Source organism: Leucopleurus acutus (genome assembly GCF_964270905.1).
Source record: "Leucopleurus acutus genome assembly, chromosome: 19".
In the NCBI taxonomy this organism is placed as follows: Eukaryota; Metazoa; Chordata; class Mammalia; order Artiodactyla; family Delphinidae; genus Leucopleurus; species Leucopleurus acutus.
The window spans coordinates 47,111,617-47,127,369 of record NC_139161.1 but is presented as its reverse complement, the minus strand read 5'-3'; the positions used below and the strand labels follow the sequence as shown (position 1 = coordinate 47,127,369).

The following is a 15,753-nucleotide window of genomic DNA, read 5'->3' as shown; positions in this document are numbered from 1 at the left end:
CCATTGTCTGTGATTTGGTTATCCTGAGGTACAAGTCAGATAGGAAAGGCAGGATAAGAACTTTTCCTTTATTTACCAGTATTCAATTCATACCAGTGGTTTCTTAGTATCTTCCAAGGTGATAAGTGAATTTTAAAAATCATTATAACCAAATGGATTTAAACATATTTGATGTTTACAATCGACTGTAGCTAATATTCTCACTGATACTTGTATGTCTCATCTTTGACCAGTAGAGTTCATTCAGGCTGACTCCTATGATTAGTTTCCTAACGCTGCCGTAGCAAATTACTACAAACTTGGTGGCTTAAAATGGAAATGTATTCTCTCACAGAAGTCCAAAGGGAAGGGTTGGCAGGGTTGGAAATGTGGAAAGGAACTTCTAATCCCACATCTAAGGCTGAAAGGAAAATTCTTCTGGTCTTCCTTCTGCTAATGGGAGCTCCAGCAGAGACATTACCCTTTCCTGCTTCCCAGTTCCTGAACGTCAGCATCCAGACAATGGTTATTTGTTTCTGCAGATTGAGAATATGCTCCATACATTTCAGGAGACACATAAAAGCCCAGAGGATTTTCAGTGAGCCTGGTAACACTCCTGAGAATGGAATCACTGGTTGTGACTCATCACCACCAAGGCTGGGGCCTACCACCACTACGACTGTAACTGCTTTTAGCACGCGGGAGACAGGGCTACTGACCTATTTTCAAGAGGGCACGTCATGCTCTTTGAGTAGCTTACACAGCTCTGGGGAGGAGACCAGTCATACTTTCTTGTCCAGTCTCCTTTTAACAAGGTCCTTCTGCAAGGGGGCTGCCTGAGCCGTCCCCTGGCTGGACCTCGAGTTTTCCCCTGTGGGAGACCAGCTGTTCTGCCCAAGGTTGTGTGTGGCCTCGTTGGGGCCCATATTCTTGCCCACTGAGCTAAGTGGCCCAGGCGGCCCAGGAAAAGGAGGAGGTGGCCCAAGGGCAGCCCGGGCGGCTCACCTGCTGGGTGGTGGCCAAGCAGTACTCTGCAGTGCTCAGGATGCTGCAGATGAGGCAGAGCTCCTCCAGGGTGAACTTGGCCACTTCTGAGCCCTCCTTTTCCTTGAGGAGGCTGCTGATGGTCAACCCACCGCCGCTGCTTGTGGTTCTGAGGAAAAGGCATAGGGACCAGTCAGGCCAGGACTCCTCATTTGCTTCCTGACCCGGAAACTGCACGTTGTAAGACAAAGAAACAGGGGAAGGAGAGGCTGGACGTGGCCCAAACAAATCCACACACAATGAGGCCCTTTCCGAGTGACCTGACCTTGACTGTCATTTGTTTAAATTCTCTGACCATCAGAAATAGGAAGCGACGATCCCAACAGTGAGCCAGCCATCAGTCACGTTAACTACAATGACTCTGCTCTGCTGAGCGGCCTCTCTGCTTAGCGTGGCATTTCCTGATCTGTACAGCTCATTCAGAGTCATGTGTGGTGCAAAAGCTGGTTCCCCAACTGTTCCTCTCAGTTAAGAAAATTCTGCATGGGAGCTTGTCTTCGTGCTTGTGGAGGGGTTCAGAAGTGAATGTTAAGACATGGTTCCTGGCCAAAGGCCTGACTGCCTCAAGAAACAAAAAAGCACGTCATCTCTTCCTACTGATCGAATCATGTAATCACAAAAAATAAAAAAGCAGTTTTTAAAATAACTTCCTGCAGTTATAAATAAAATTTCAACTGTGAGAGTCTATTTTTTAAGAAGACAGAAATCAATGATATTTACCTTAAAAATAAGAGAAAATTTTCCTTTAAAACACACACACACACACACACACACACACACACACACACACACACACACACACACACACACACACCTAAACTTCCCAGTCTTAGGTAATCAAAGATTTGAAAACATCTTAATTTCTAGTACTTATAAGGGTATGAGGACACTGGCTGTCTCTTCCACTACGGGTTAGGAGCTTTAAATTGTACAACTTTTTTGGAGGTATTTTTCAGGAGCTTAAAAAAAGTTCAGACTCTTTGACCCAGTAGTTCTACTTCTGTTCAAGGATGCTCTTCTGAATGTTATTTAAAATACCAAAATACTGAACCCAACATAAATGGTCAATTAAGAGAATGATTAATAAGAAATCTCAGAAGTTAGCTGAGGGCCTTCGGTATGTGGGAACATCATAGCATCATTAAAAGTGTCTTGACGGGGCTTCCCTGGTGGCGCAGTGGTTAAGAACCCGCCTGCCAATGCAGGATACACAGGTTCGAGCCCTGATCCGGGAAAACCCCACATGCCGCGGAGCAACTAAGCCCGTGCGCCACAACTACTGAGCCTGTGCTCTAGAGCCGGTAAGCCACAACTACTGAAGCCCATGCGCCTAGAGCCCGTGCTTCGCAACAAGAGAAGCCACCACAATGAGAAGCCCGCGCACCACGATGAAGAGCAGCCCCCGCTTGCCGCAACTAGAGAAAAGCCCGCACACAGCAACAAAGACCCAATGCAGCCATACATACATACATACATAAAAAAAAAAATCTGGAAAAAAAAAAGTGTCTTGAATATTTTTACTGTGCTGACTGTTCTCTGCTCTTCTCTTCCCTTTTCACCGCTTGGGAGACTGACCTCTGCAGACTTTTCACCCAGGCTCCCCAGCCCCCTGGGCTCCTGTTGGTTTCAGCCATCAGCAGAGGCTATAGGAAGTCAGAGAGGTTGAGGAGAGAGAAGTCAGAGTAACAACTAGCCTTCCTGCTCCCTCTGCTTCAGTGTGGTCCTGGCAGTGACCGTGGCCCCTATGACTACAGTTTATGTTAGGCAGCCCTTTGTCCACAGCCCTAGCTGTCACGTGAGTTTTAAAGTAGTAACAATTACCCACTAGAGTTTGGATGCTTCAGAATCCTCCCTTGGTTCCTTTCACCTGCCCCCATTTCTGTGAACAGTGGCTTTAGTAATAATATCCCAGCTGAGTACCACTTGTTTCCTGCTGTGACACTGACTAATACACATGGCAAAATGCTCACATCATGACAAAGCAGGGTATAAAACTATAAGCACTATAGTCCAGTCCTGTTAAACAAATAAACAGAAGCATTCAGTCACACACATTACACACATAAAGAAAGAACAGAAAAATGTATACTGAAAAGTTAAACCTGTTTTCACTGGGTGGTGATTTTTATCTTCATCTTTGTGCTTTTCTGTGTTTTATAAACTATAACAAACTTGCAGTATTTTGAAAATCAGGATAAAAGTTATCAAAAATTTAAAAATAATGTTTATCATATTCTAAGAAATTCTCATGTGTAAAACATGTCTGTTACTTCAAATCTCTTGTAGAGCGAAGGGATTTTATGTTTCTTTCCTCCCAATTATGTAAAACTCCTATATATGACACATTTTAGTGACAGTGACAGAAACTAAATTCCACACTGTTGAATTTAGCTATGGGAGTGATTTATAATTACTGGATTCTGAAGCATTGCTTCAGATCATATTCTATTACAATAGAAATTGCTATATAACCAAAATATCTCTAAAACTCTAGTCGAACAATCCATTTATTTCAAGTAATAAGCTATATAACAATATTTTAATGCCCCAGAAGAACAGAGTGAAGTCGCTATAATTAGGAGCTATGCTATGCAACCACCTTTCCCCCAATCCTACCACATCTTTAAACATTAGACTCAACCCAGGAGAGCAAGATACACACTCCATAAGAGAGACTTTGGCCTGAATGAAACTGCCCTTGCTGTTCAAAAGTCATTGCTACCACCACCCCACTTCTTTTGCCAAGTACCTATCACTGAATCCATGTAAACTAAGCACGTCTATAATGGGACTGACTCCCCTGAGTCCACCGTGGCAGGATCTGACCTATGCTAGTGGCCAGCGTGGCAGTACTGATTTCCTCTGGCGGTCCTGATCAGCTGTGGAATCCCATTTGAGAGGAAACAGTCTCAGACCCTTGGGAACTCCATAAGGGTGTTTTCCTCCCTGATACTCTTGGCAGTTTAGCGAACAGCTTCAGGGCGGATTTCCTTAAAGATTTCCATACTTAGGTATATTCAGAATCTCACTTCTCCGGTCAGACCAGGAAGAACAGGACTCACTTGGGCAGGTTGCCAGAGAGGATTTTCCAGGCGTACTCTCGGAGGTACTTCTGGAAAATAGTGGTCAGGGCGATCATCGGCTCCCCGGTACTGAGCTGCGAGCACTGCACCATGCACTTCTTGTAGTAGACAAAGAGGTCGGCGCAGCTGGGGAGCACGGCGCCCCCCTCGTCCGTGTTGGGCTTAGGTGGCCCCTGGGCTTTGAAATCGGCCACGAACCGATCTATCAGCTCCCCAAGGTTTCTGGGAGGAAGAAAACATGAAACGTTATTTTATTTCAAGAAAGAGAAAACAAACGTGCTTGACTGCCGCGAGGCGATCACTCCTCATGCTTTTTACATTTAAAATTGGACCCGTTTCAGTAAGTCGGACAGAGAAAGACAAATATTAGATGATATCACTTATATGTGGAATCTAGAAAACAATACAAATGAATCTATTTACAAAACAGAAAGACTCGCAAAAATAGAAAACAAATGTATGGTTACCAAAGGGGTAAAGCGGGGGGGATAAATTAGGAGTATGGGATTAACAGATACACACTACCATATATGAAACAGATAAGCAACAAGGATTTATTGTGTAACATGGGGAACAATGTTCAATATCTTATAATAACCTATAATGGAAAATAATCTGAAAAAAATAACTGAATTGCTTTGCTATATACTGGGAACTAATACAATACTGTAAATCAACTGTACCTCAATAAAAAGTAATTAACTTAAAACATTTTTAGAACCTGGATCCATTTTTATCAATATCATCATTAACTACCACCACCACTCCTACAACAACAGCAGTGATAAAATTTGGCATTTGTGCTGTTTTATACTTTTCAAGGCACTTCATGATCGCATTTGACCCCAAACCCCTGGGAGAAAGATAACGTGTTATTGGACCCTCTAAGAGATGAAAAAAAATAAGGCCCAGAAAGTTTGTCACACGATTTAGTGGCAGAGCTGAGCCTAGAATCTACCGCTTAAGTGTGTGCACTGGTCCTACTACCTTATCAGTACCAGTTCCCCTTTCCACAAATGGAAACCCTAAATAATGACAGTGTTCATTTTCTGAACACTTATGGTATACCAGGCACCATGTCAGCTCTTTGTAAGAGTCTTTATACGTGAACTTCACTTAATCTTCACAATAACCTTATGACGTAGGGACTAAAACTATCCTCCTTTTCAAAAAGCGAGGTGCAGAAAATTAAAGGACCTTGTCCAAAGTCATACGGCCAGAGGGTGGAGGCGCCAGGACTAAAACCCAAGCAGCCTGGCTCTAAACCTCATGCCTTTACCCATCTACCCTACCACCTCCTCAAACACAAAAACGTTACGATGTCAGCAAATATTTAGATATCATTAACCTAAAGGTACCCAGCAGACAGACAACTAAACAAAGAGAAACTGGAAAGAAACAGTCTAATGCTTTCTTTCTCCTTTAATGCAGTTTCTTCTGAACAACTTCCAAAATCAAAGGTGTAAGAAATCTTGGGAGGAGAGAAAATACTGAGCCGCTCCAGGCTTGCCCCAGGTCACGGTGATGAGGATGGTTGCAACTTTCTCCCATTTCCCATTCAAACATCACTGAATTTGCCTCAGTCACACTGAGTCATCACTGTTCACATCCAGCAGGGCTATATTAATTGGTCCCTGCACAGTTGTGCTCTATGAAAAATGGGGGAGAGGTGGGTGTTCCCACCCCTCTTAACATTTTGCATCTTTTTAGTTGCTGTCTAAGGCTACAGGAATCCAGCTGTGTTTTTTGTTTTGTTTTTTTGTATTTATATAACAGTCAAGAAGAAAAAGACAAGAACCACATGCATTATTAATGAGTAGGAACAGGAGAAAATTGACATTTTACTCAAGAGCTTTTCTTATTGAAAGTTTATTCCATCCAGATATAGCCACTGTGCCCTCAAAGAACTTAAGGCCTAGGACAGTCCATTGTGATGGTGGTGACGGTTAGCAAGCAGAGAAGGAGCGAGTTAGTTGACCTTGGAAAGCTCCAGCGTGTCCACCCTCCTTCCTCACACCCTCCTCTTGTCTCACCTTTCCATTTAATTTCCCACGTCTCCTCCACAGCAACCCCGTGCTCCAGCCAGGCTCCCCTCAGCTGCCGCTCTGCTCCATCTCTATCCCTGACTCTGTGCATCTGCCTGGATGCGTCCCCTGGTGACTCTCCCGTCACCACCTGTCCACTCACCCTCCCAGCTCAGCTCAGGAGGCACCTAGATAACTCCTACTCACACCCATCCTCTATCTCAATTGCAACTTCTGTCATCTGTAACACACTGACGACTATTTTTTTTTTTAACACTTCATTATACAGTGTGAGGGTGTCAACTATTCAGGAAACATGCTGACCTTCTCCCATCCTGGGCCCGTGGTAGGCCATGCTCATCAGGAATGGCTGTGTCTTTCTCACTGATCTCCAGGGTAATTTCAGAAGCCTTCCTGAGACAGCACTGTAGCCAGTCACTTCTTATGAGCTGAAGTTGGCAGAGAAGGTGAAAGCTGCTTGCTTTATAGTGGCAGAATCTTCTTCTCTGTGTCACGTATGTTATCGTGAGATTCTTGAGAGCAGGGATAATGTCTACGCTACTTCTGCTCCCCCGAGGCCCAGCCCTCAAGCTTCTGCGTGCAGCTAAGCTCCCAGTTACGTTGGTGCCTAATACGTACTCAGCGGATCAACCTCCACGTTTTGTTCCTACGGGATGGGAGTGGAAGGGTCGGGGCTGGTGCACAGGAGGAGAGCACAGAACAGCAGGGGAGGGTTCCTCTCGAGTCTTCCTGTGAGAGACTCTAACCTCCGAATCCACAGTGCCAACCAAAACAGGGGCGAGAGCTCCAAGGCATTTTTGCCTGAACCACTCCTCTAATGCCACTGGAAGCTGAAGCCAGGATACTTCCTCATCTACCTCCTATTTCGGAGCCAAGCTGATGAGTAAGACTGTAAATTAATTGTGATCATAGAATAGAGACAAAATTTCCTCTTTAAAAAAAACCAAACACTAAAGATCTCCATATTTTGCAGAATGTCTCTTGGGTTACTGTTGACATTGTTCTCTGGCGTGAAAGAGAAATAGACCAGAGTGACCCACCCCTCCCCACTTCCATCTTGCGCTCTTCATCAGCCTGCTTCTATGCCACACGAGACGCTAGACAACGAGTAATCAATACCTTCACAGAAGAGAAGAGGACAAGTCACCTGGATGGGAACGGGTAAAGTTCGTGAGTTTGCAAAAGGGATGCAATCCAATCAAATATGGATGGAGCACTTCGTATGCATAAGGCGCTGTGGGCAGCAAGTATAAGATATAAATGAGTCCAACAACAAAAAAAGCAAAGGTTACCATTTCTTCCAGGCACCAAACACTACCCTGAGTTTTGGCAGGATCTTATAGGAAGGACTACTAGAGAAAGGAACACGGGGCGCGCTGACCTGTTGAATGGAATCACAGGGATGCGCCTTTTATACCCTAAAGCAATTACAATCAAGTAAAAGGTTAAAAAGGGTCAAGTCCTGATTACAGTGCTGCGGGGGGGGTAAAGACACAGCATCTGTCCATTAGAGGCTGTGACCTATTGGGGGAGATAGGACCTTCATGATTATGATCTTTAGATCTCAAGATGGCAACAAAATGCTAGTTTTGCAGTACGGACAATATGACCAATTTGTTTTAGACAAAGGAAATAACAGAGGAAACTGGAGAGAAAATTCCACAGCAGATTCAGGCAAGAGAATAAAGGCCTCGAGTCAGAAGTAAGGACAGAACACGGTGTGAGGGGGAGAGGACGGGAAGAAGGAGAGGAGTTGGCTGAGGCAGAAGACATAGACTGAGAAAAGTCTGACCTGCAGTTAGGTTCATACACACCTCTGAATTCCCACAGCAAACTGTTCATACCTTTAACCCTCCATGCTGTGTTCCAAAAACTTTTTTTGGTCTCTCTCTCACACTAGGCTATATGCCTATAGACTAGGCACTGCACTGGCTACATTATAAATACAATCTTACTTAATCCTCACAACAGCCCTGAGCGGAAGGCATTAGTATCCCTGTTTTATAAATGAAGAAACTGAGGCTGAGAAAAATAAGATAACTTGCCCTAGGCCACAGAATTTATCAGAGCTGGAATTCGAACTAGGGCCTGTCTGACTCCAAAGCCAAGCTCTAACCACTATCCGATGCTTTGATTTCAAAACTCTAAAGCGCTATACAGATACATGGCATTACGATTATTGGTGTGATTCACTTTCTCTGCAGCTTAAGGAAACACGTCATGGATGCAGATGGTGTCTTTTATCCTCTTCCCTGTAGCTTGAGCTTTTAACCCAAGAACTGTATAAGCATTTTGGGGGCACCATGTGAAATACTGCTGGGAGTTCCACTGATACAGAAAACGACCTAGGAATAAAGACTACTGCAGAGCGGTGGCAGCAGAGGGGAAGATTAAAACACGGTGAGAAGGAAAACCACACTGCACCCCAAGCTTAGGTATGGATGACCAAGGCCATTTCTTCTGGTGGGTCTGCAGCTGACATTCACAGAAACAGTATTCTAACTGCAAAGTACAGGAGTGATGGCTCTGGGGGAGGAAGAGGGTAGCCAGAAAAAGTGGGCAAGGAGGTGAGTACGGGCAAAGCGGCTTAAGACCCCCAGGAAGTTACAGAACTTGTTCATCCAAGGATGCGCCGACTAATATGCACCCCTATCCCTTCCCTGTGGTTGGGGCAGAGGAATTGGCTCTGGTGTGGCCAGCAGGGAGCCAAGCTCTGGCTTGAGCACAGCTGGGAGATGGGTTCCACACAGGTAAATAGAGCAGGTAATACATGGAGGATCCTGGGAACCAAGCTTCTCACTGCTGTAGAAGGTGGTTACAGACATGGGACGGGGACACTCCAGTAAACCCTGAGGTTAGGTTAGAATTGGAGTTACTGGCATAGACTCACAGGTTTTGATATATAAATAGGTACAAAAGTAGATAGATAGGTAGATATACACATACATACATTTCTTGGGTCTCTCAGCTCAGAGGACCCAGAAGCATGACACCCCAGCAGCAATGAACACATATAATGCGCAGACTTAGTTTCTAAATATCATTTCCCACCAAAGGAACGAGGGATCCTGGAAGAATGGATGACTCCAGGGCTGGGTTAGGAAAGTACAAGACGAGCCTGGTATATTTTGTTGGGCCAGAAAGAAAGTACTCAAAACACGCTAGGGGCATGCAAAAGAATGGAAAACTAGCTGGGAGGGGCCGAAACCAGGACAATTTGGGCATTAAAACAAATAATGATGGATCCTGGAAGAGAAAAAGGACATTCGTGGAAAAACTGGTAACATCCAAATAGACCTGGAGTTTAGTGAATAGTACTGTACCAATGTTTACTAGCTGATTTTGATAATAACTGTACTACAGTTATGTAAGATGTGAACACTAAGGGAGCTTGGGAGAGGGAATATGGGAAATCTGCACTATTTTTGAAGTTTTTCTGTAGGTCTAAATTTATTCGAGCATAAAGTTAAGAAAAAAAGATAGTAATGACTATAACCCATTGAATAAAATAGGAATCCAAATTCCTATAACCACAAATAGGAATCTGTCCATGCTGATACAAATAAATGGGGAAAAGAGAAGGCTGTTTCTTAAAACAGAATAAATGTAGAAGAAATGATGGAATTAGAAAAATAATTATTTGGCAACTATCTTAGTAATAAGTGATTCAGGCAAGTGTCATTAACAGATGGTAAAATAAGTAAGTGAAAGATGAGAAAAAGGCTATTTATATGGTTTCAAGGTTAATCAACACTTATTAATTACTTATTAATTAATAGAGAAACCTGGCCAATACCATCTAAACCAAGTAGTAAAACTGACCAGCACAAGTTGTGGGACACATCGATACCGTGCATCTCCTGACAAGAGTTACTGAGAAGAACATGGTGCCACTTCTGTATGAATCATAAATCATGAGCCAGCAACAGTCAGAACCAGACTGAGGAACATTCCACAAAGTAACTGGCCTACACGTGTCAAAAATTTCCAAGTTGTGGGACTTCCCCGGGGGCGCAGTGGTTAAGAGTCCACCTGCCAATGCAGGGCACACGGGTTCGAGCCCTGCTCCGGGAAGATCCCATATGCCGTGGAGCAACTAAGCCTGTGTACCACAACTACTGAGCCTGCGTGCCCAGAGCCCGTGCTCCACCAAGGAGAAGCCCACGCACAGCAATGAAGAGTAGCCCCCGCTCGCTGCAACTAGAGAAAGCCTGTGCGCAGCAACGAAGACCCAACGCAGCCAAAAATAAAATAAAATAATTAATTTAAAAAAATTTCCAAGTCATGAAAGATAAAGAAAGAATAGATTATTCTTCTGGATTGAACCAAAGAGACATGACAAATAAATGTAACCTGTGATCCCGGAATGGATTTGAGATCTATAAAAAACGGGATTGGGGCAAATGGGGAAAGAGAATAGGGTCTATGGATTTAATGGGAGTGCTGCATCAATGTTACCTTCCTGATTTTGATGGTTTGTACTACGGTTACATAGACTGTGTCCTTATTTACAGGATACACACACTGAAATATTAAGGAGTAATGGGGCATCTTGCCTGAAATTTGAGAATTTGAATCTCTCAGGAAAAACAACATGTATGTGCATATATCCATGAGTATGTGTGTGTCTGTCAGTGTGTGTGTCAGAGGCGGGAGAGACAGCTGTTAATCGAGGAACCTGGGTGAAGGATACACAGGAGCTCTATGTACGATTCTTGGAACTCTTCTGAAAGTTTGAAATTAATTCAAAACAAACAACAAGCAACATTAGTTTATAGAGAGACTCTAGGCTTCACCCAGCTAGAAGAGGTGGCGGGCTCTATTTCAACGAAAGCTATGACAGGGAACTCAGGAGAATGGGCAGAAATGGAGTCCCTAATAATTTCTTGGACTGAGAATGTCACTGAACGGAGTGAAGAAAGTGCCTATGAGAGAAATCTCTCCTGCAAGTCAGCCAAAGAAAACGCCTACATCCCCAAGAGTAGAAGAGACACTACTAACTTCCTCCTTGGACATAGACAAAAACTGAGAAAACTGCTCAAAGCACAGGAGGACAGCTCAGCCCAGCCAGCTAAGAGGTGGCCGAGGGACATCCCCACTCCTCCTCCCTGGGCACCGGCGCCGCAGTCCTCCTACCAAGGCTGGGCTTTGGGCTGGGGCAGGTGCTGCCAGGACTCTCCCCGGGCAGGTGGGAGGCTGGGGAGACGGAAGAGTGGACCCCATGCCAAGCCCACAGAGAGCTAGCTGGCAGCACCAAGCAGGCCACCCAACCACAGTCCAGAACAAGATCACCGGAAGGGCAGGGCAGGCACAGTTCCCGAGTGCTGTTTACTTGTGCCGAGTGACAACGTGTCATGTCATTTACTCCTCACCGCTAATCCTGTGAGGGGGGCGTTATTCACTTGACCGTAGAGAGCACAAAATAAACTCGGAGAGGTTAGGGCCATGCTCAAGGCCCCAGGCTGGTGAGTGCAGAGCGCGGACTCAAGTCCAGGTCTGTCTGGCACCCAGGCCTATGCTCTTTCCACTACCCTGGGTTGGGTCTCAGTCATCGGGGAACTTGTGAATGGTCTCAGATTTTCCTCCCTTGCAGATTTTTGAGTCAGAACTACAACAAGAGGAGTAATTTGTCCCAAATCAGTCCCCACCTGAGCTCCTTCCCCAGTCTTAGGATTCTCTGACTTAAGGGAGGACGAGCTTTGTAGAACCCCTTGAAGTTGTGCTCAAGATAGCGTGTGGGTTTATGTGGATGTTTTTTTGGCAAGAGGACCTGTGGTTTTCATCGGGTTCTCAGAGGGATCTATGACTCAAAAGAGGTTAATAACCTGCTGCTTTAGGCATTATTTTGTCTGATGCTCTCCTTTAACAGATGAGGAAATGGATTTCTTGAACTCTATTTTCTACTTCAAGCTTTTGCTGTTTATTCTGGAGCGACAACAGCACAGCCTACACAGTTCTCCTATGAGAAGCTTCCGCTACTGCACTAGTGCTGTGGAAACATCCCAGCGAGGCCAGACGGCAGGATGAGGGGCCAGCACTGCATTTTTCATACAGAAATGGAGAGTCCCTAAGGAAGGGAGGGCTGGCTCTTTGCCCAAAGTCTCACGAACAATGAGTGTGCTTTATACGAATCAAGGCCATGCGAAAAGAGTAGATCCCAGAATTACACCAGATAATTCAGAAAACTGACTCTTTAGACCAGATAAGTTTTGAGAAAGTACATGGTTATCTCAGATGTGCACTTTAAACCCTGGACCCAATAGCTTTTAAGCCTTTTAAGAAATAAGAATTTGGATTGATAAGAGAAGAGAGGGCTTTGTCCCAAAATAGTCATACGGGTGGGCTGCTCCAAGACCTGTTCATCTAACAGGCAAAGAGCTGCTCCTTTTCCGGCCCCGTAAGGGTGTCCTATTAATATCCTGAGAGAAAACTTTGTGAATGCAGAAGAGAGGGTGTTTTCAAAGGACTAAACGGCAGTAGTAACTACTGCCCTTCTGCACGCCTGCAGACACAAGCCCAATAGATAGAGAGCAGGAGGAAAACTGGGGCTTTACAAGACAAAAAACGTCAAGGCAACTTTTTCTGTGTGAGGTGGGGGCGGTGAGGAGGTTGTTTTTGTTAACGTAGAAGCGCTTTTACAAAGGTAATTTTCTGGGGTTTTCATATGAAGCATTTTGTAATCAGGGAAGAAAAGAATAGAAGCAATCTATTGATACAAAATCAAATAGTTGAATAACAATAATGTTCCATTTAAGACACAAATAGCCATTTGAAATGTTCTCTTAAGCTGATGGTTTACCCTTGAAACATACTTGGAAGCAAGAATGTTCTAAACTGAAAGAAGCATTAAAAAAAAAAAAAAAAAAGGACTGGACTTCAGCACCTAAATGCTTTCCCCGAGAACTCCCCTCAAGAACTTTCTCACAGCTGCTGTCCTCCCTGTGTGACCCACTGTCTGGTCCTCCCAAGCGTGTGTTCTTTAGGCTACGGGCCTTTCCTCAGAGCCCGGACCAGCCTGTCTCTGGTCAGTTCGGCCTGTTCCAGAAACTGGGCCTTTCCAAAATGTGCCTTCCGGCATGGAAGGGCCTTCCACAGTTGCTCTGGCTGTGGACAGAGATTCAGGGATGAAGAGGGATCTCTGTCCTTTGCATGAACAATGGATACTGGAACATGACCATACTCTTCTGGCTGTGAGGGAACCCGGCTGCAGTGGGCTGCTTTGTAAACATTTTCTGGAGCCCCTCTGTAAAAAGCACATATGTTAAATAGATGATAATTCATCAAAGAAAATATAACACATCGGCCCAAACAGGAAAAAACAAACAAATCAACAAGTGGGGGAGAAGGGGAAGCTCTTCCTTATAGTAGAACCCTAATGAGTAAATACAGCAGAAATGACAGAAACAGACCGTCGTTTGGCAAACACTACAGTAATCATTGTTTCAGGCAGGAATCGTCAAGGGATGTGAAAAATGAGCGGGCAAAGTATGATGAGACATGGGATATTTACATAGTCCCCAAGTATCCCCCCCCCCCCGCTGCAAGATACTTATGAATTACAGAGCAAAAAATAGTGGCTTCACAGGGAGAAAGCTGGCAGACATCACTTTAGCAAGTGGTCAAGGTCAACCTCAGCAACAACAGGGCAAATCCAGGTGAGATGCCTCCTGACATCACGCACTGGGCTCTGAGAAGGACACAGTGTCACCCCTGTGGTATTCTTGCCCAAAATGCATAACCTTGATTTAATCAAGAGGAAACATCACAAACAGAAACTGAGGGCTTTGGACAAAATAGCTGGTCAAACACTCTTTAAAAGTGTCAAGGTCATGAAAGACAAAGAAAAGACTGAGGAATTATTCCAGCTTAACGGAGCCTAAAGAGACCTGACAACTAAATGCATGATTGAATCTTGGACCAGAGAAAGGACATTCGTGGGAGAAGGATACCTTCCTGTTTTGATAACTGCGGTTATGTAAACTGTTAACATTTCTCTGGGCGAAGGGTATATGAGAGCTTTTTAAAACCTTTTGGTAAGTCTAAATGATTTCACAGTGAAAAGTTAAAACAAATTATACTTGAAAACATATACATTAGAGATGAGGCTTTCTTTCTCCACTTTCCAGCTCCTGACACTGTAAAGGCTCACGAGCTGACATACAGAGTGGGATAGGGGCTCAGCGCCCACCTGGGAAGTATGTGCTGGGACCTGTTTGGAACCTTGTTAGAGTCAAACTCAGGCTTCTGAGATTTATGGACACAATACATGATAACACTCAAAAGGCCGAAAAACATCCTTAACAGGTTTCCAGGGAGGGTAACGGGTGCCCCAAGTCCCTCCTTCAACCTCTAGAAGGAGCTGTGCCCTTGTGAGGCCCCAGCCCTGACCCAAGGAGCGAGATATGCAGAAGGCAGCAAAACGTTCATCACTCACTTGTCCTGGGACTCAATATACACGTAGAGATGAGGCTCAAAACACTTGGAAACAATGCCATGAAATGGATTGTCTGGGGCTTTAGGCTTCTTGGGCTGTAAAGGAAAAAAAAAAAAGAAAAGAAGAAAAGAAAAAAGAAACCCTATACTTGAGCCATCTTTGCAAACTTTCAAGCAGTTTCAAAGAAAACATCCCTTCAAAGTTCACTCCCAACTTACAGATAAGAAGCACTCAGCGTAACTAGACTGAGACTATGTCCTGTATTATGAGTCATGCCAGTTTGTGAACAATAAGCCAGCTTTGTTGGCATCATTTACGTGCTCTGTGCGGTGAAAGATTTATTGCTACTTTGATAACACATGCGTTTTCAATTTGGAAGCTCTTCATCATCTGACTGATGTTTTCAAAATGTAAATTCTAGCTAATAACAGCACCGCAGAGCTGTGCCGTGCTTTGGAACATATAAAGTGGTTTCACGCCATCCAGCTATGTAAAAGCCTCCATTTACTGCTTGTTATTATGAGCCAAGCACTTTGGTACGAAATATCTCATCTATTCCTCAAAACAATCCTCAATATAGGAATTATTACTGCTATTTTACACCTAAAGAAAGGGAGGCTCAGAGGGTGTTAGCAGCCTGCCTCAAGGCACATGGTGAAGTTTCCTGTCTCCTAAACCAGAATTCTTTCTAGTAGATCATTGCTGTCTTGCGGTGCTTCCTAAGACTGTTGAATTTCACCAACAAATATAAGAAAAAAGAAAAGTAGGGGGTCAACACAGGGTTGCTAACTTTTTATTTTGTTACTTTCTACTCTAACCACAAGTTCCTAAAAGAACTTTTATACCCAAACATTTTATAAGAGAAAATAGTCGCATAAAGGCCGTCCTTCCCAAGAAAAGACAGTTAGTTGGTGACCTTATACCAGATAGAAAGAAAAAGAGATAGACACACAGGCTGGCTGTTTTGTCTTTCTTTTTTGCCTTGCACCAGCTAAAACCTGGATCAGTACTGGTCCCCAACTGAAACTGGGAAACCACTGATAAAAAGGTCATCCGGGCAGGCAAGCATTTAAAAACTATTATTTGCTACTTAAATTCCCTTTCAAAACATCTAAAAAATAAACAAGGATCTTCCTACATATTTCTTTCTGTTCCTAAAAAAAAAGCC

The 15,753-nt window shown here is 44.1% G+C and overlaps 1 protein-coding gene across 1 annotated transcript in view; it reads right to left on the bottom strand.

Moving 5' to 3' along the window:
• The window catches only part of VPS53 (VPS53 subunit of GARP complex), a 124,277-nt gene that overhangs the window by 36,990 nt on the left and 71,534 nt on the right, over window positions 1-15,753 (bottom strand). The window contains exons 13-15 of the mRNA XM_082859861.1: window positions 14,586-14,680; window positions 4,086-4,328; window positions 985-1,132 (exon numbers count right to left, since the gene is read on the bottom strand). Coding sequence (XP_082715987.1) covers window positions 985-1,132; window positions 4,086-4,328; window positions 14,586-14,680 — 486 coding nt within the window. The remainder of the gene's footprint in view (window positions 1-984; window positions 1,133-4,085; window positions 4,329-14,585; window positions 14,681-15,753) is intronic.